The 18,467-nt window shown below is 34.9% G+C and overlaps 3 protein-coding genes and 1 pseudogene across 5 annotated transcripts; 1 reads left to right on the top strand and 3 right to left on the bottom strand.

Annotated features, from left to right (window-relative positions):
* Positions 1–1,500: 1,500 nt before the first annotated feature.
* LOC146940876 (chaperone protein dnaJ-like protein) lies at positions 1,501–2,364 on the bottom strand. The gene has a single exon (XM_085754645.1). The coding sequence runs from the start codon at positions 2,089–2,091 to the stop codon at positions 1,795–1,797; it is 297 nt and encodes a 98-aa protein (XP_085610771.1). The 5' UTR covers positions 2,092–2,364; the 3' UTR covers positions 1,501–1,794.
* A 714-nt stretch (positions 2,365–3,078) lies between these two features.
* LOC146940875 (oxidoreductase, 2OG-Fe(II) oxygenase family protein) lies at positions 3,079–8,385 on the bottom strand. 2 transcript variants are annotated; one of them, XR_015032184.1, is made up of 7 exons: positions 8,227–8,385; positions 7,989–8,140; positions 7,050–7,396; positions 6,209–6,347; positions 5,706–5,772; positions 3,883–5,581; positions 3,079–3,848 (listed from the first exon to the last, which is right to left on the bottom strand). XR_015032184.1 is itself a non-coding variant. In XM_085754642.1 (7 exons), exons 1-7 carry the CDS (start codon positions 8,334–8,336, stop codon positions 3,336–3,338), a joined length of 1,077 nt encoding a protein of 358 aa, XP_085610768.1. In that variant the 5' UTR covers positions 8,337–8,385; the 3' UTR covers positions 3,079–3,335. The 2 variants fall into 2 exon arrangements, 1 of the variants encoding a protein (XP_085610768.1); XM_085754642.1 differs by having other exon boundaries at positions 3,079–3,475; positions 5,460–5,581.
* A 228-nt stretch (positions 8,386–8,613) lies between these two features.
* On the top strand, positions 8,614–11,821 carry LOC146940874 (phosphoribosylformylglycinamidine synthase). The gene is made up of 5 exons (XM_085754643.1): positions 8,614–8,871; positions 8,952–9,055; positions 9,226–9,339; positions 11,403–11,486; positions 11,607–11,821. The coding sequence occupies exons 1-5, from the start codon at positions 8,625–8,627 to the stop codon at positions 11,661–11,663; spliced, it is 606 nt and encodes a 201-aa protein (XP_085610769.1). The 5' UTR covers positions 8,614–8,624; the 3' UTR covers positions 11,664–11,821.
* Positions 11,822–14,186: 2,365 nt separating this feature from the next.
* On the bottom strand, positions 14,187–15,527 carry LOC146940873 (arabinogalactan O-methyltransferase 1 pseudogene; annotated as a pseudogene). The gene has a single exon (XR_015032179.1). The product of XR_015032179.1 is annotated as an arabinogalactan O-methyltransferase 1 pseudogene (transcript).
* Between the last annotated feature and the right edge of the window lie 2,940 nt (positions 15,528–18,467).

Raw genomic sequence — 18,467 nt, 5'->3', positions numbered from 1 at the left:
CGAAAACTTATCTCACTCGATCACAAATAACTTGGGGGAGGGGGTGGGAGTGGAGACGTCGTTTGTTGGCGTGGGAGGAGGAGAGTGTGGAGGAGTGTTCTGCCATGTTACAAAATATTGTTTTGCAGGTGACAATTCAGGATACTTGGCGGTGGTTACTTGACCCTTTACATGGGTATTCTGTCCGTGGAGCATATCATTTTATTACTACTACAGGGACAACTATTGACAGACATTCCGTCGATGACGTTTGGCATAAGATCATTCCGTTAAAGGTGTCAGTGTTTGTGTGGCGTCTTCTTCGTGACAGATTGCCGACTAAAGACAATTTGGCGAGGCGGCGGGTCATTCAAGCAACTGATACGACTTGTCCGACATCGTGTGGTTCCGAGGAAACAGCAAATCATTTGTTCTTGAGTTGTGATTTTTTTAGTTCTATTTGGCCACTAGTGTTTCACTGGTTAGGTATTTCAGCAGTTATGCCTGGTGATATTAGACATCATTTTTTTCAGTTCATTCATATGGCTGGTTTGCCTAGATTTACTCATCTTTTCTTAAGGGTGATTTGGTTTTCCTCTGTTTGGGTCATGTGGAAGGAAAGAAACAACCGTGTATTCAACAATGCGGTCTCTACTTCTTCTACTCTCCTAGAAAGAGTTAAACTAAATTCATTCTTATGGCTTAAGGCAAATCATGCAGTGTTTAGACATAGTCCTCACGACTGGTGGATGCATCCTTTGTTGTGCATGGGTGTTCACTAATTTGTTTTTGTTGATGCTTCCGTTGTTTTGGCATCACTATTTGTAAATACGTTTGGTTGATTCACCTTTTGCACACCTTGTGCGGGGTGTCTCATTGTTGATTTATATATATGATTTTAGTTTGTTCAAAAAATATAACTTACCTGAACTAAAGTATCAATGTTCATACATAATCATTTTTATATTGATTCCCCTTTCATCTTATTAGCTTGTTTGATAAAAAAAAATAAATGTACTTGATAAATTGTTTATTATTATCATGTGTGAATCCTGTCTAGTTTAGACTAGTACCTATTTGGAAACCAGCAAATTGCATCACACAAAGGCACTGATAAGACCAAATTGAACAATCTAAGTGTTAGGCACTACTAATAATAACCAACCAAAAACATGCGCGCCAACTCAACATGAACAAAATATATAACAAACTAGTTGCATATATTTGGCAAAGTCACCATCACTTTTTAAGTCACACTTGTACAATCCTCCGATATTGTACAATTTGATTAGGTCAAGCTAAGTAACAGTAAGGCAAAGACTATTTTTCTCTTTGGATTCAATCGTCAATTTGGCAACTTGTCTTGCATTCGTCATTGCAAACTTATATTCAAGTTTCAACCCAATCATACACACACACTTACTAGATCGCTTGTTTTGTACAACGTTTCACATCACAACATGTTACTTTATTCAAATTATTGCAAGTGCAAAAATCAAAATCCAAACACTTAATTATGCCTTTGTTAAAGAGGGTCTAAATAGGATTAATCAAAATTATATGATGATGAAGACAATCAAGATTCTTACTTACAGTAATTTAATTACAACATAACAATATCCCTTTTGCTCTCTATTTCAAGTGTCAAATTTGCACTTTATATTACACAAACACCTATATGATTGATTGATTAATTAATTCGGGATATAAAAATAAAAATAAAAATAAAAATAAAAATAAAAATAAAAAAACAAGTATAGTTACTAACGCTAAACAGAGCTGCGATGAGAACAAACTCTAGACCGAACCGGTGAACTAAGAAGGGCGGTTCGTCGGCCGAATTGTGATTCTAGCAGGTAAAGGTCGACCGGTACCGGACCCACCACAACTGCTGCAACCCATACGACCCGAGCCGGAACACGTACTACAACCGATATCACCATCAGACCAGCGTGAACAGAGGCAAGGGACTCGACCGGTTCCGTTGCAGCTGGGGCATCGTGGAAATGATGGACCGGCCATGGGTTTTTGGTCCATGACCTGTTTAACGAGAACCGCTCCGGCTAGGACGCTTAGACCGGTGGCTAATTGGCTGATTACGAGTGGACCCATTTGGTTGAATTGAAGATACAAACGGAGATGAAGATGAAGATTGTGATGATAAAGTGAGGGTGGATGAGGAAACGTAAAGGGAGAGAGAAGAGATAAAGATTTTTTTGTGTGTGAGTTTTATTATTGTTTGGATTTGGAGTGGTGAATAAGGAAGAAATAAAAGAGATGAATAATAATAATATAAATAAAGTGGTTGTGGAATTGTACACGTTGACGAAACTCTGTTTGGTGGCTCTAACAAGTTTGAGGTTTGGAGGCTAGTGCAGATGTTTTTCTTTTCAATTGTGGTTTGGTTTCTCTTTCTGTATGTGCTTTGCATTTAACCACATAAAACTTCACACACACGTTCTTTAATATGATTTATTTTCTTGATGAAAATGTCAAACACCCTTTTAATATTGATTAAAAGACAGTATATATGTCTTACTGTACGTACTAACATATACCTTAAAAAGAAAATTTATGATCGTAATTGTCATTTAAAAATAATTAAATTATATAAAAAAAATACATAATTAAAATTGAGGATTAATTTTTTGAAATTTATTTGTGAACCAAAATTAATTTTGCATATGATACTTTATTCTCATTTTATTTAAAATCAGAAGTGATTTAGTTTAGTTTTTTCAAATTTATCAGAATGAGTTAAAAATGTAAGGGAGAGGTAATTTGATTTCGAGATTCATGTGGAAGATTTTTCCGCCACTTGGACCAACATTTAGACGGTTCAAGCAAGGAAGAAAGTTCCATATGACAGATGAATATTGGGACCGTTTATTTTGTCTGTCCCATACGACAGACAAATTTATCAAAATTTCAAGCGCTGTTTGTCTAAAATCACGAACTACTTGCCGACACGGCATAACATAACATGTTACATGAGCAATGTGTGCGGATAAAGATTACGATTACTGCTAGTATTAATCTAGCCATCTGTCTGTGTGCACATGTCTTGCTCAGCTCATGGCTACAAAGAAAGGTGCCATGTGTAAGCAAAGTTCTCACATTGTTGAGTCTTATTTTGGTATTCATGTCTTAGAGGGGAGATAGACATCATCTCCAAGATGTCAATAAGTTGTTAATTTGAATTGATTATACAAATTGCAAACCCCGCCACAAAACAAACATTGCTATAAGCAGATGTTACCGTGAGGTTTGCTAGATATTATACAATGGCCACAGACCACAGTAAAATAGAAATGATATATTCAACAATTTTTCACTTTGAAACAAGAAAACACTACTCAAAAAATTTGTCTGATATTGATGTTGATTCTTGAAGTTTGAATATATTTTAGGAAACAAATATCATCTTCATGTGTCAACTGTGTCTCAAGATGGTCTATTTCAGCATTTTCTTTATCGGCGAAGATCCGAGGAACACCTGCAACATGTATAAGACCGATTTCCAATGTTAAACAGAATTTTGAAGCTAAACGAATCAACATAAGACGCTTTTTTTAAAGGCAAAAAGATTTATCGAAAGACAATAACACAAAGTGGTTGGGAAAAAATGTTAACAAAAAATGCAAACACTGCATAATGACATTGACAACAAGATCAACAGCAAAGGCAAGTGCATATCCTTATAGCTAAGATAAGAATTTTTCTGTGGAACAACTGTTTTCCAGCAGCCCTATACTTCAACCCAAGTTACTAGCAACTAGCAAGTCACCTCTTAATCTTTCCACACTCCCACTCTTAGCAAAACGCATGCGTCAGAATGCGATGCAGATGACAAACTCTCCTAACAATACCTGCGATGCAGATGACAAACTCTCCTAACAATACCCCGCATCAACATACCTTAAAGCCAATCCACACCATAACATGTTTGATCGCAACACAATTCCTACCAGCATTATAGTTCTGAACCAAATGGCGCCACAGACAAAAGAGGTAATAATAAAACTCAGCAGAGAGAGCCAATACCAAGCTGCAACTTTTTAACTTCAATTCAACTACTAAATCAGCATTCTAACTTTTCGCTTCGGAACCGCGATTTTTCCGAAATAATAGCATTCATAAACAAGCAGTAGGGTTGGTGAACCAAAATAACAATGGATGGCAACCATCTTTAGATTTTATCTTTAACAATCTTCCAGTCCAAGCCATCATTTGTGCCTGCTCCGTAATACTTTCAAATAAAACAGTTTCGCATTGGAAAACCATATTGCTTTCCAAATCACCCAAACACACACTATCACTACCAATCAAACTACCAAAGTGCTGAAAGTTTTCGATAGTTTCATTATGCAACACAGCTACCACACAATCCACCTCAATACCTCATGCCATATCCTCGAAGAAACCAATCATTAAAAAAACAAGTGTTCCACAGACCCAGCTAGGCCACAGCCCCAACACGCTGGCAATGGCATACATCTGGTCCAATGATCTCCCTTCTTGCAAGATTTTCTTTTGTTCGAATATATCTTGAATCAAACTCCACACAAAGAAAGACACCTTCAATGGTATTTCCTTATGCCATGCTTTTTGAAAGGTATCTACTACAACCCTATCGTGAGTCCGCATAAGGACCCGGCCTGTATGACCCATTAGCAGAACATTGTCCTAATGCTGCATTTCCTTCAACAGTTTTCCGTCCCACAAGTAAATTCGTCTTCTCCAATTCCACTTCCACACACCCTATTTTTGTTATCTTATATCTGCCACTATTGCTGCCTTGTCGTTTGACAGAATAAACAGCAGATCAAAGTGATTATTCAGCTTTTCGTCATGAACCCCCAAACCCCTTTATCCACCTTGTTTACATTTTTTGACCAATAAGAGCACACCCTCAGCTTCTCACCCAATATCAACCCCCCACTGCCATACTTATAATTCAATACCTCATACCATACCCCACAACCACAACTATCTGTTTCTAACCTCTGCAACCACTTTCCTAATAACTCAATCTTAAATTGTATGTAAAGTCCAATTGATACTCCTCATCCTGGTGACATAACTCAATTAATCATACAAGTTCCTATGATTTAACCAGATAGTATCTATGTAATGAATAGTTAAGTTGTAGACATAGTTATGCTTATTTCTTGAAACAAAAACAAACAAAAATTAAATTAAAAATAATATTTTGATTGGTAAAAATTATTTGAATAGTACTGAAGAAATTAAGTATGAAATACAGAAATTAAAAACATTAAATATTTAACGATTATTGAGTCAAAAAAATTAATGAAACGTCAAAGAGAAATGGTTTCATTTAAGATTCAAATTCAATATATAGGACTGGATAAGTGCACCTTGTGCTAGCCGAGCTTAATAATATTCGCTGATTCAAAAAAAAAAATATATAGGACTGGATGTTTACAGCATATATCTTTATAGGGTATAATATTTACCATGAAAGCATTCCCTTGCTTCTCCAGCCATGAGTACAACATCACCAGTTCGAAGAAACATTGCCAGGGGAGCATCCTCTTTAGATTTTCCTCCCAAAAGAAAAATAGCTTTACAGCCCAAGCTGAGGCAACGAGGACAAGAAACTAATTAGGATTCATAATCCTAGTACATGTTATATCTTTCATTTTACATGTTTGTATCTAGAAACCAATAAACAAGATATTCCAAAGATATAAGCATAATACCTTAAACTAACTATGGGCTTACTCCAATCTGCTTCCATATCATCAAGGTGGCCACCCAGTGTGTCCCCTGCAGTGATATTAATATATACATCAAAGTGAGAGGTAAATCACTGAACAGTATGGTGTTGTGAGTTCAAAAAGCCGCTAGCTTGTTTGGATAACATACGTGATTGGAGCATTTTTTGTTCAGGAGAATTGAGAACAATTTTTAGAGCCATAAAAATTTCAAATTTTTATGTCGAGAGTAATGTACTCTTGATTTGGGACACAAGCATTCGCACTTCAAAAGTAATTATATCTTAACAGTCAAGCAAAATAGATTCTACTAAACTTGCTTTTAAAATCATTCCAAAACACAATTCAATTTCTTTCAACATTAGTTTTACCAAAATTTAAAACACACGAACCCTAACATGTATCGAAATTAAACTAAAAATGGAGTGAAAAGAGGACATGTAGAATAATCACACTACAAAATTATACACAAAAGAAAAGAAGCAAACCTGATGCAAAGTAATTTACTATGGCAGCTTCAGGATGGAATTCAACACCAGCAGGCATTGCAGGTTTTGCCAATCGTTTGGCGAGCTCACAGAGTGCTTCAGGGATTTTGTTATGTTGGAGAGACACATTATAATTTCGCTGTACATAAACACAATCATTGAAAGATTTCCCAACAACAACAACAAGCACATCAAGGTGATGCAACTTTAAATATCAATAACAATTCCCAAAAAAGTTTTAATTTGACATCTTCGTAATAGTATCTACTTGATAACAAAATTTAAGGCATATTTGAGCAATATTTAAAGGAAAATGTTACCGTCAAAAAAAAAAAAGGAAAATGTTGAATCATCCGCATCAGAAGTTTGTTGTTCAAGCAAGGGGTGCACTCTATAAGGATATTGATACACTTGAATTGTGGAGCAAGTTTAGAAAAGCAATTTTCTTGTATCTCAGTCACAACTAAAAGAGGGTTCCTCTCTAGCTAAAAAAGGATGTGTGCTAAGCAGTAGATTATTGTGAGTCAAGTAACCAATTACTATTCTCCAAAGCAAAAATGTAACAGTATACATTAGTAGATATGATGCTATTCCTTTTTTTTTTTTTTGGGATCAAGTAGTCTAGTGGCTAGAAAGTCACCTTTAAGGTGAATAAGTGGGGAATCCGGGGTTCGAACCTCAACCCTTGCATATATAATGTAATGTCTCTACCAACAGAGCTATGCTCACGGGGACTAATATGATGTTATTCTATTGCAAACAAAATAAGGATATAATAATATAACTAAAATTTAAATCCAAATGCAGCATAAAAACATTTGATGGGTTAATCATGACTCACATTAGACCAGTCAAACTGTAGGCCTAGGGTGCTCCACCGCAACTTTCGCAACAAAGAAGAACCAGAAACGGATCTGCATTTTCTCAAGGATGCTTCTTTTTCCGTGGTAAACTTCCATTTCTCACCGTCCCTACAACTCAAATCAGTACTGGGTTCATTCGAAGTAATTAGAAATTTCTCTTCAACCAAAACTTTCCCTTCGTTAGCCGCAACAAATAAATCTTGTATAGGACCATATATAGCATTGTGATTTGTTCTGTTAGGTGGCTGCGGAAAATCAGTCAAACTCTCTTTTATCAAATCACATTGTTTCTCTATGCTTAATGCCCCGGGGATAAAATAAAATCCTGCACAATAAGCATTGAGTTAGTGTTTGGACTCACTTTTGGAAGAGCCAAAAATGATTCTAAAAACTTACAATTAATTTTGGCATGTCTGGGGTTTTAATTAGAATTGATTTTGTCTCTAGAAATGATTATAATTTAATGCTAATATTTGTAGTATTTTCCTCCAAACATGATTTTTACACTCAAATTTCTTGTTTAACTTACTTTTGTATGAAACTATCCAAACATAAACCATTTTCCCTCAAAGTAATGGTACTAGTACGGTACCGGAAACGACTACGGGTATGAGATACATCATTTCAAAAAAAAAAATCAAGGTATGGATACATCGATAAAAAAAACATGAGTTTTATTATATAATGTAACGCGGGAAAGCTAAATTATTCAATTGACTGCAAAGTATCACAACCACATGTACCGGTACACGGGTACTTCACCATTTTACAAGTACCAATGCTTTCTTAATTTAGTTTACTTGTTTCAGTTAGTTAAAAATGTACTTCTGATTTGTTAGTTAGTTTCTAATCAGTTAGTTCCAAGCTTGCATTTTGAACAAGTAAACCACACGTTGCAAAAAGATGGAGAAAATTACCAGGGCGATTTTGCAAAGAGAACACTGGAGAACTGAACTTATCCTGAAGAACGATAACACCATTGGGAAGCTCACCGTTACGGTGATGACATTCTAGAATTGATCTGAAGTCAAGTACCTCAGTTAAATCCACCGGTATAGGTTGTTTATTCCTGTGACGAAACAATATTGCAATTAGGATCTGATACGAACAACAAAGTGAAAATTAACTCCATTTAGAGGAAATTAAATAAAGTACTTTTTCTTCTTGGATGGAGCATTGTTATCGTAGTAGAGCTTGTAGTTCTTCTCTGCTCTTCTGAAAGCCGTTGGCTCCGAATCTTCCCGGTTATTCTCCGATCCGTACATCGGAAAATTAATCCGAGCCGAAATTAGGGTTACAGAAAAAAATTAACAAAGGGAAAGAAAAAAAAATTAACTATGATTTTATTTCATGAAAATTAAAAATAAAAATAAAATATATTTAAAATTGAAAAAAATAATGATAAGTTGGAGTTCAAAAGCCAATAAAAGCCTTAGAACAATACTAAAAGGCAAGGGTAGTAATGACATTTCAATTTGTTCCTTATCGAAAAATCTGTGTTTTGAGAGAGTACAAAGCGAAGAAGAGAAGAGAGAAAGAGACAGAAAAAAACAATGGCGTGCAGGAGCATGCTTCGTTCAGCGATGATTGTGGAACCATTGCAATTCCAATTCCAATTCAAACCTTTACTTTTTAATTTGAATCCGAATAAGAGAGGAGGTTTTCGCTGCAGAACCGTTAAGGCTCGTCCCTTTCACCGTGGTAATGGAATTCTCCGTTGCTCTCGTAACGATACACCGTCGTCGTCTTTTCACGATGATCAAGGTCCTCCTCAAGAAGCTGTGTTGAAGGCCATTTCAGGTAATTCCATCTTCACATTTGATTTAATTTTATTTAATTAATTTTAAAAAAGAGCTTCAAATAAATGTTAATGGTTGCAGAGGTATCTAAGACAGAAGGAAGGATAGGACAAACTACGAATATGGTTATTGGAGGAACTGTCACGGATGATTCTACTAATGAATGGGTTGCTTTAGACAAAAAGGTGTTCATTCATCATGTCTTTGTTTCGTTTTGATTTCATGTTTTTGTTTTTTATATAGTTTTTAGCTTTATGTTTGTATATGCTTGTGTTTTTAACATTTTTGTGTCACACTTTACACATTTGTGTGTTTTTATCAAAAATAAATACTCTGTTGTGTGTTACTTACATAGGTGAATACATACCCAACTGTTAGGGGGTTCACTGCAATAGGAACCGGTGGGGATGACTTCGTGCAAGCTATGGTTGTTGCTGTTGAATCTGTAATCCAACAGCCCATTCCCCAGGTATGTTTTATGTATCAACACTATTTTTTTTTAAGCATATCAATACTTTTTCAGAAATTTGGACATTGGTAAGTTGCACCTATTTATTTAGGGGCGGGGTTGTTGATTTATGTAGTAATTGTTCTCTCCGCAACAACTTTTTTTTTATACTAGAGAAATATGATCTGTGTTATTTGTAGTAATTACAATAAAAACATGTAACATATGCATACCAAATATTATTCTTATAAAGGTTTTGTTTATTTGTTGTTATTACCGTAAGGTTAATTTTGTGTCTAGTTTTTCTTCAATCTTATATGCTGTGTAACTTGGCTGTGTTTAGACATTGACGTGATGCTTATTGCTGGATAACATAGTTTGTTTGCTTGACTTATTAAATAAAAATAACTATTTGCGATGAATATTGACAGTGTATGATATGTCTATTACTCTATTACATAATATGTAACTATTCAATGTCTTTACAGCTGACTTTAGAAGTCCAGTATAGGCTGCAATTTGATCTGCGTAGTTTAGCTGCCGTGGTGGTTCTAAGATTGCATTTTTATCACTGTATCTATCTGCTAAATATTTTTGGCTTATAAGGTGGCTGAGTTGTTGCCAAGAATTGTATTAAATTGTTAATACCAAACCACAAACTATGTCAAGCCACCGTCAGGTTTACATATTATCATCGAGGTTAAAAACATAGAATGTATCTCTGAAAAGAGCTATTGAATTAACACTAGTCTAAATGAGACAATGGGGACTAGTAATCACGACTCAGGACCTTGCATTATGAAGGACGCTGATCATAGGATTTCACACAATGGAAAACCTTTAAGCAGCTACTCATGGTTGCCAATATGTGCTGTAAATGGTTTCCAAAATCCCTTCTAGAAGTCTCTTATGAAAGTATATGCATATATTCGTATCCATATTCAAGGGATGCAGCAAAGTCTGGATAATTTTGTATTGTCCTTATAAAAAGACTAGAGGAGGAGGTTTGGTTTGCCCGGGTGACTGATCTTTCCATTATGTACTCCTACCTACACGCACCAGCAACCAAAGTCGGACCGCCCTGGACTCTCCCAACAGTCTTTAGCCTTCTCCCATCCCCAAGTTAGACCTTTTAAAAGACGAGACAGTGATTGCAGCAGCTAGTTGTACAGAACACTCCCGAGTCGTCGGAAGAGTCCATGTCCGTCTAGCCGGTGGAGCTGATTCTAACCTCATCTTTTGCTTCTCCACTTGCTCTCTAGATGGAACCTTCGTAGAGAGCCTGGCCAGTGCATCCAACCTGATGTCAGGCCAGTGTGCCTCCAAATTCCATGAAGTCCTTGAAAATTATATGGCTTCTCTCTGTTACATGCATGCACTCCTGTACATGCCCGCTTACGCATGCTCGTACACACATTGAGAGGCAAAGAGACTTTTTTTTTTTTTTTGAACAAGGAGAGGCAAAGAGACTGACTTATTGATGTAAATAATAAACTAGTAAGCCAACAACAGTCAAAAGTTAGTATTTAGAAGGGTTTGCTTGTTATTTGCGACAAGATTAAAAATTCTTTTGCTACAATTGATGATCTCTTGTCCCAAATAAGAAAATTTTAGGCTAGCCTTTAATGGTATTTCAGTTTCCTTTCACTGAGTCCCATGTTTGGAATTTTGCACCGAATGGCCAACAGGAATGTGCTTTTTACCTGCTTTGTGCAGAAGAGTACGTATCGTAACAGTTGTCAAGGTGGTTAAACATTAAAATTCATAACTTAGTCCCGGTGGGTGATGATAAAATTTAATTGCTCCGTAGAAGAACACCAACACAATATGGATATGTAGAGTTGGACTGACTCTGAGTTCTTTACCAACTTATTGTTAATGATGATCACATGAAATATGAGAGCATTGATTGAAAATTCGATGTGTTTTGAAGTATAATTTTTACCATGCACTGTGATTTCCTTCGAGTTGTTATAGGAAAAGTGTGAAATATTGCATGAACAGTTTTCATTAATATGGTACATCTTCACTTACATTTGGTGGTTGATGTTCATCTTTCAATAATGTTAACATATTGCTTACAGGGGAGTGTGAAGCACAAGGTATCAGCAAGGGGCAAATATGTGTCCGTAAACATTGGGCCAGTCCAAGTTGTTTCCAGCGAACAGGTATTTCTGCCTTGTTCGTTTTTTTCTTTTCCTCTCTCTAAGTTATCCTCTTCTATGTTTTCTGTTTTTTCTGATCCTGGGCGAATATACATTGATATTGAATTTTGTTGTATTTTTCAGGTCCAAGCTGTATATAATGCTATGAGGAGGGATGACAGGATGAAATACTTTTTATAGTATGTTAAATTTTGATGCTGTGTTTCCAATTGATATATTGACATGCCTGCTTTCTAGTGGTTAGGCTGATTTTTGTTCTTTGATTAATCCACGATATCGTTATAATTAAGTGCAAAATTGGATCTCTTCTGTATTTTATGAAGATGTAACTTAACTTAGTATGACTTGTTTCCAATAATTATTTTATGATTATAGACATTATTATTTTATAGTGCATGTAAATGTAATTGAAAATCCCTGAATCACTGAGCCGTAGATGTCCTGTTTCATTTTCTTAATTGCAGATTGGTTTGTTTTTTCTTTGACACAACAGATTGGGTTTAAGTAAAAAATCTACTCATTAATGTCGTTGTTGAATGTACCAAACAATAGGAAAAAGACTGATACATGCTATACCTTAATCCCTTATGTAGACGTTAGGAGTGTGCATGACACACTTATCTTTCTTCACTACGTAATAAAGGTTTTTTTTTTTTTTTTTTGCGGAAATAAAGGATAATGTTTTAAACTATAGCTATGTTCTATATATTTATATTGAAAAAATATGATATTCTCTTGTTTTGGTGATCTATCTTTTCTGTTCACGACACGAAAATGAAGGGCATTAAGAGACTCCTGGGGTGAAGGGTGTGTTCCAACTTTTAGCCGAAACATCTTACTATACTCTCCTGCTACGATTGGCATCTTCAACCAGCAACATTTGTTTAATTAGTAGTACTTTTTTCTTCTAGTTTTTTTCTCTCGTTTTTTGAAGGAACTAAATTGTAACAGTTAAAGAGGTCAAAAAAAGTATGAAGGGATTAAAACGGCACATAAATTAAACTATAACATTAAAATTGTAATTAAACTTTTCTTCTTGATGAAGTTGTCTAATTGAAGCTTTCGAAGAGACCTGCATACCGTCTTCCAATTAAATAACGTGGATGTGAACTGAATTTAGACCATAATGAATGATAGCACCGCACAACACCAACACTATAATGGAACATTATAAAAGTCCAGAATCAGGTGCCCGAATATCATGGGACTATGCTATCCCTGTCCCCTACCAATCCTCTATTATTCACTTCACAGTGAATCAAGCTCGTCTGACGTTGTTCTTCTGATCACTTGGATCATCACTTGGATCAGGAACCTTCTTTCAAACCTCGGATCCTCCCCGACTCATAATATTTCATAGGCTTTTATATGTGTTTAGTCCCTGCAAATAGGGGTCATTTAAAAATTGGTCCCTGTATTCCTTAATCCTGGTATTTTGCCCTGCCAAAATTTAATCACTTAAAATTTTGTCCCTCTCCCCACTTAATCACTGCCACGTCCCTAATTACAGTCATTAACTGGGCTGAGGGACCAATTTTTAAGTGATTAAATTTTGACAGGGCAAAATGTCAGGATTAAAGAATACAAGGACCATTTTTTAAACCCCTATTTGCAGGGACTAAACACATATAAAAGCCTATTTCATAATCATATAGCCCAACAGCTTGTAACAGCTATCCAAGCTCGGCAATAACGGACATCGTCCGCATTTTCCGTTGCTCCACAACGACTCTTTTTCGACGCCTATATAAACAACTCTTGACGATCTCATAATATGTCTTGTTTCTAACTTTTCTCATCCACCTCAAGCTTACACTGACTTACACATCAGAGTGTTTACATGTACACCCCATCTCCCCCCACCCCCTTCGTTGTCATCTCCACCTACAATTTCGGCTTCTATCTCCATACATGAAACATACCTTCCATTGATCCACCGCCCATGTCAGTTCCTTTATTTTCTTTCGATAAACTATAAATTTTGTTCATAACAAATGTTACAATTAAAATTGAAAATGACATCCATTTTGAAACAAAATGATTTTGCTAAAGTTACGTTCATTTTGAAATGATGAAAGAATTTCACAGTATCTTATTTTAAATAAAATAAAATTGAATAACCTGAGTTTTTTACAAACTAATTTCAAATGAGGTTAAAAAATGAAATGACTGTGTTCTCTTTCTCTTTTGTTTTAATAATGGAACAAAAAAACCATGTATTGTGGTACGAGGTAGATTACATCATGACCATATGGTCCACAAAATATTATTTTAAATGACTAATAATTGAAAGTTTTATCAGGTCTTTTTATAAATTTGTTACATTTATTAAATAATCCCTTAATTTTTTTTTGAACAAAAATAATCTCTTAGTCGAAGATAAACTTAAAAGTAAACCTCAAATTTTTTTTTTATTATAATGTGCCACTAGTACACTAGCAAAGTACCAAACAGATACTAACAAAGTGATACCTAATTGAAAATAGATGTTTACCCAAAAAAAACAAATAGAGTGAATGTTAATTTGTACTACATACCTTTCTTAGTTTCCCAGCAACATCGAAAGCTCTACAGAAAAAAAGGAAAATAGATTATTCGCATGTGCCCATTCCTGTCGGTAAAAGGAAGGTGCAGTGACAATGGTACCATCTACAATCCTCCATAAGTCGGTGATTCCCTTTGTCACCAAATTTTGGAATAATGTAATAATACAAGTTAACATACTAGTATAGTATTGTAATGATGATACAAAAAATGTAACGTTCTTATGAAATATCAACCAATAAAGAAATGTAACGTAACTCTGTAACACATGGTACTTTGTTTCTTCTATTCGTGACGTTATATGTGAAACAAAAAACAACAAAAAAATAATGATAATGAACAGTAACAATGATCACAACGAGTTTAACAAAAACGAGGAGAATCAGTGCCATTAAACGGTGCTATCTGAAAATGCCAAAGCCTTCCAACACCTTTAACCAAATTCTTCTTACAAAGAAATTCATCAGCATAAAGCTTCTCAACCCTACGATCCACATCATGTAAAAACACATGCGTCACACCAGATCCCTTCCTATTCCTCGCCATAACAGCAGCAGAAAACACCGCCGCCATTCTCCCTGGCGCCTCCGCGAAATACCCTTTCGGTGCATCGATCATTATAAGATCCCACTCCGTATCGTAAACTTCATCAGGTAAATTCTCAAGCGCAAGCTTGCATGCTTTGTTTCCACGTAGAAAAGCTTTAGAAGGTGAACACATAGGTTCCTTGCGGTAGGAGGAGATGAGTTTGTTAGCTTCACGGAGCTGTGTTCGATAACGAACGGTATGGGCTCGAAGGCCCGGTGCATCTTTAAGAACGGTTTGAACCCATTTAGGATCTTCTTCAAGGAACAATGTGTTACCACCTGGGTTAAACGAAGCCCACATGAGAGAATCATGGCCAAGTCCGAAGACAAGAAAGTTGCATGGTCGATCGTAGGTTTTTAAGACATCGAAACTGATCTTGATCTCTGAGACCGATTGTTGAGGAACAACACGTGATGTGGCGTAGTGAAGAATTGCTCTTAGTTGGATCGGTGATGGATTGTTGTCGTCGTTTGATCGGGCTCGGATCCCGGATGAGATTGGACAATGTAGTGACGAGGATGTACCGAAGGTTGTGATCGCTGTGGCTATGAACAATGCAGCGACTATTAATCCAATTGTTGTTAATCCTATGAATAGCTTTCTTTGTTGGAGAGGATAATAATAACGGTTCTTCATTTTTTGTTGTTAATGTAATGTGGTTGTTTTGTTGTGTTTGTGTGGCATGTTATGATATTTTGGGTTGGTATAGGGACTGGGGAATTACTTGTTGGCTTGAAAGGTAAGGTAAGGGCATGAAGGTGGTTTGATTTTGTCAAATGATGGATATGGGAATGAGAGAAATTGGCAGGGTAACGAGTGAGAATGAGAAGGTTCAATGACAATGACAACGACAAAGTGAGGATGCAATGTGAGAGATTATTTTTTAAGCAATTGGTTTTAAGGGAATTTTGGAGTTGAATATCCAAATTGATGGGGTCGGGTGGGGATGGATGGGGATTAGGGTGAGAATAGGCCAGATCACCCTAATTTTGGAGCTTTTAAGTTTGATCTTTTAAAATTGATATGAAGTCTATCTCAAACTTATTTTTTATGCTTGACTCTAACATTTCGAAAACTAATATGGTCGTTTAACTTATATAAAAATTTATTTTATATTAATATCTTTTAAATAAAGTATATGATTTATGTTTAAATTGATTAACGAACAAATATATTAATGAACTTAAACTTTTTTTTTCATATTTGACATATATTTTTAGTGAATTTGACTATATTATATCATATACCAATTTTATATTATAAAATAATACATTTAATATATGAACAATTAATGTATAATAATAAGTTTAAATTACTAAAAAGTTAGCAAATTTATAATTAAATTTAAAGTATAGAGTATAATATAATAATTTTAATAATAAATAATAGACTAAAATTCATTTTTTACACTCCAATTTTAAAAAACTAACGATTTTGGGCCATTATTTTTAAAAATTCACTTTTAGCTTCATATATTTCACCCCCTTGCAAAATTGTGACCTTCTCTGATTTTGACTTCGTTAAATATGATGTGGCACATTTTTTTTCAAATAAATTGAAGAATGTCAACATGAGTTAATTCACGCTGAAAAATGTCGAACGTAAATTAACTCACGATAAATTAAAGGAATGAACAACTTTCAAACTTTAAAACATTAGACATATGAACCACCTCTCTTACTTTTTAATATTTAAACTATTCTTTTTTAATGAGGCCAACTACTCATGCTTGATGGAAGTTTTACCTTGTACCCTACCATTATGGGGTACCACTTGTGTACCATAGTGACTTTTATGTTATATAACATTGGCAAATAAGGGTGTGTCACGTGGCACACCCTTTTTAAAAATAAAAAATCAAATAAATTAGAATAAAACAATATGTGAGAGAGAGAACAAATAATAGATTTGTTCCTCTTTCTCCCTACTTGCGACCTCCCTTCTAAACCCAGCACCCACCATCAACTTCTCTCCACCTCTCTCCGCCGCCGTCCTTCTCTCCACCGTCGACCACGGTTATGCCATAGGCCGCCGTCAATTCTTCCTCTTGCCTTCACAATCTTTTTTTTTCAAATTTTATGAATTTGGTTTGGAATGAATTTTGGGATTCATTGAAGGTTGTTATTGTAGAGATCAGTAGACTAATAACAACAACAAATATTCTTTCACTTAGCTCTTGAGAAGTAGATTGATTTGAATTTTTTTAATTGTGACAAACTAATGAAAAAATTGTTATAATGAAATTGTTGTTATTAGTCAGTGAAAAAATTTGCTATAGTGAAAAAAATCTGCAGAGAATTGTTGTTATTAATCTGCTATAATGAAAGAAACTGAAAAAATTTGTTGTAAAAAAACTCAGAAAAACTGATGATGGTAGTGAGTGAGTTTTGTTTTGAAGGGGAAGGAAGAAGAAGAAAAGGGTTAACTGCAATCTGTTCTTTCTTTTCTCACTCTCACGTGTTGTTTTATTTGATTTTTTTATTTTTAAAAAGGGTGTGCCATGTGGCACACCCTTATTTGTCAATGTTATATAACATAAAAAACCACTATGGCACACAAGTGGTACCCACCATTATGCCTTTACCCCTGCATTTTAAGTTAACTGTCTATTTTACCCTCGCATACTCCAGAATCATTTTCATGATCTCACTTTTCTCTTTATTTTTTTTTTCTGAAAACTTATAAAAACTTATCCCGTTAGAGCATATACAATGGTAATACATTAATAGAGACTCTTTTTATGGACCCCCCATGTACATCTCATTTATTTATAATTTTTTAATAAAAGTTCCTATTATTGACTCAATGACTCCAATGACAATACACTAACAGAGACTCAAATGAAAACTGCTTAAATAGGTTCCACAAACCTAACATCATTATACAAAAGTAATTTATTTATTAAATTATAAATTGCCTCATAAAATATCACTTCTTTTGAAAATGGGACCAACTTGTACATGTTTTATTACTTCTTTTAAACGTGGGACTCGCTAATTGCTTAGGAGAAAGAGGGTCCTTATATAGTTGTCTGTTACTTAATAGGTACTCTTTTTTTCTTCCTCCAATGGGGAATCCTTAACTGGGAGTAGTCCTTGTTAAGTAAGGAATCCTGTTGAAGATGATGCTCTTAGATATTTCTTTAGAAAAACTTTGCCAAACATATATGGTTTGTTAAATGCTTCATGTTTGACTACCACCACCTTCTTATTATTAAATTTGGCCCGGGACCGTTGTTGCTTGTTATAGAATTACAACGGTCCATCAATTGAAGCAATTTTGTTGTTAAGTTTTTTTCTCTTTGATTTATAATTAGATATTTTGGGAAACATTAACTACAATTATCGGTTTAGTGACAGGTTCGGGAAAACATGACGTTGGGATGAATGGGAGAAATTTTTAGAAAGGGTTAAAATTGGTAAATTTTATGATTTGTAGGGGTAAGGGTATAGATGTTGGGGTGTAGGGTAAATTTTCCATGCTTGATCCGTATGAAGGCCCAATGCTTGAGAGTGAGCATATTTAGGCTAACTGATAATCAACACAAGGGCTTTACTTTTCACACCCTATTTACCTCTCACACACCCTATAATTTTTACAAAAATGTCCATGGGATTTTGGATTTTAAAATTCGAACACATCCAAACAATGTTCGGATATTATAATCCAAAATATGCTTATGTATAATCAGTAATCAGAATCTCTTCCATTTCAGTAGTTTTGAATTTTGTTTTAAAAACAACCAAAAACAAAGTAAAAAAAATGATAAAAACCTATCAAATAAAAATATAAAGATACCATCAAAAAATTCTAAAAATCAAATAAAACTAATGCAATTTTTTTTCATATTTT

Source organism: Medicago sativa, chromosome 3 (genome assembly GCF_051527215.1).
Source record: "Medicago sativa cultivar Bolivia chromosome 3, Bolivia_mono, whole genome shotgun sequence".
NCBI classification, from domain to species: Eukaryota; Viridiplantae; Streptophyta; class Magnoliopsida; order Fabales; family Fabaceae; genus Medicago; species Medicago sativa.
Note: the sequence above shows the minus strand (reverse complement) of the source record. Positions and strands in the feature narration are given on the sequence as shown.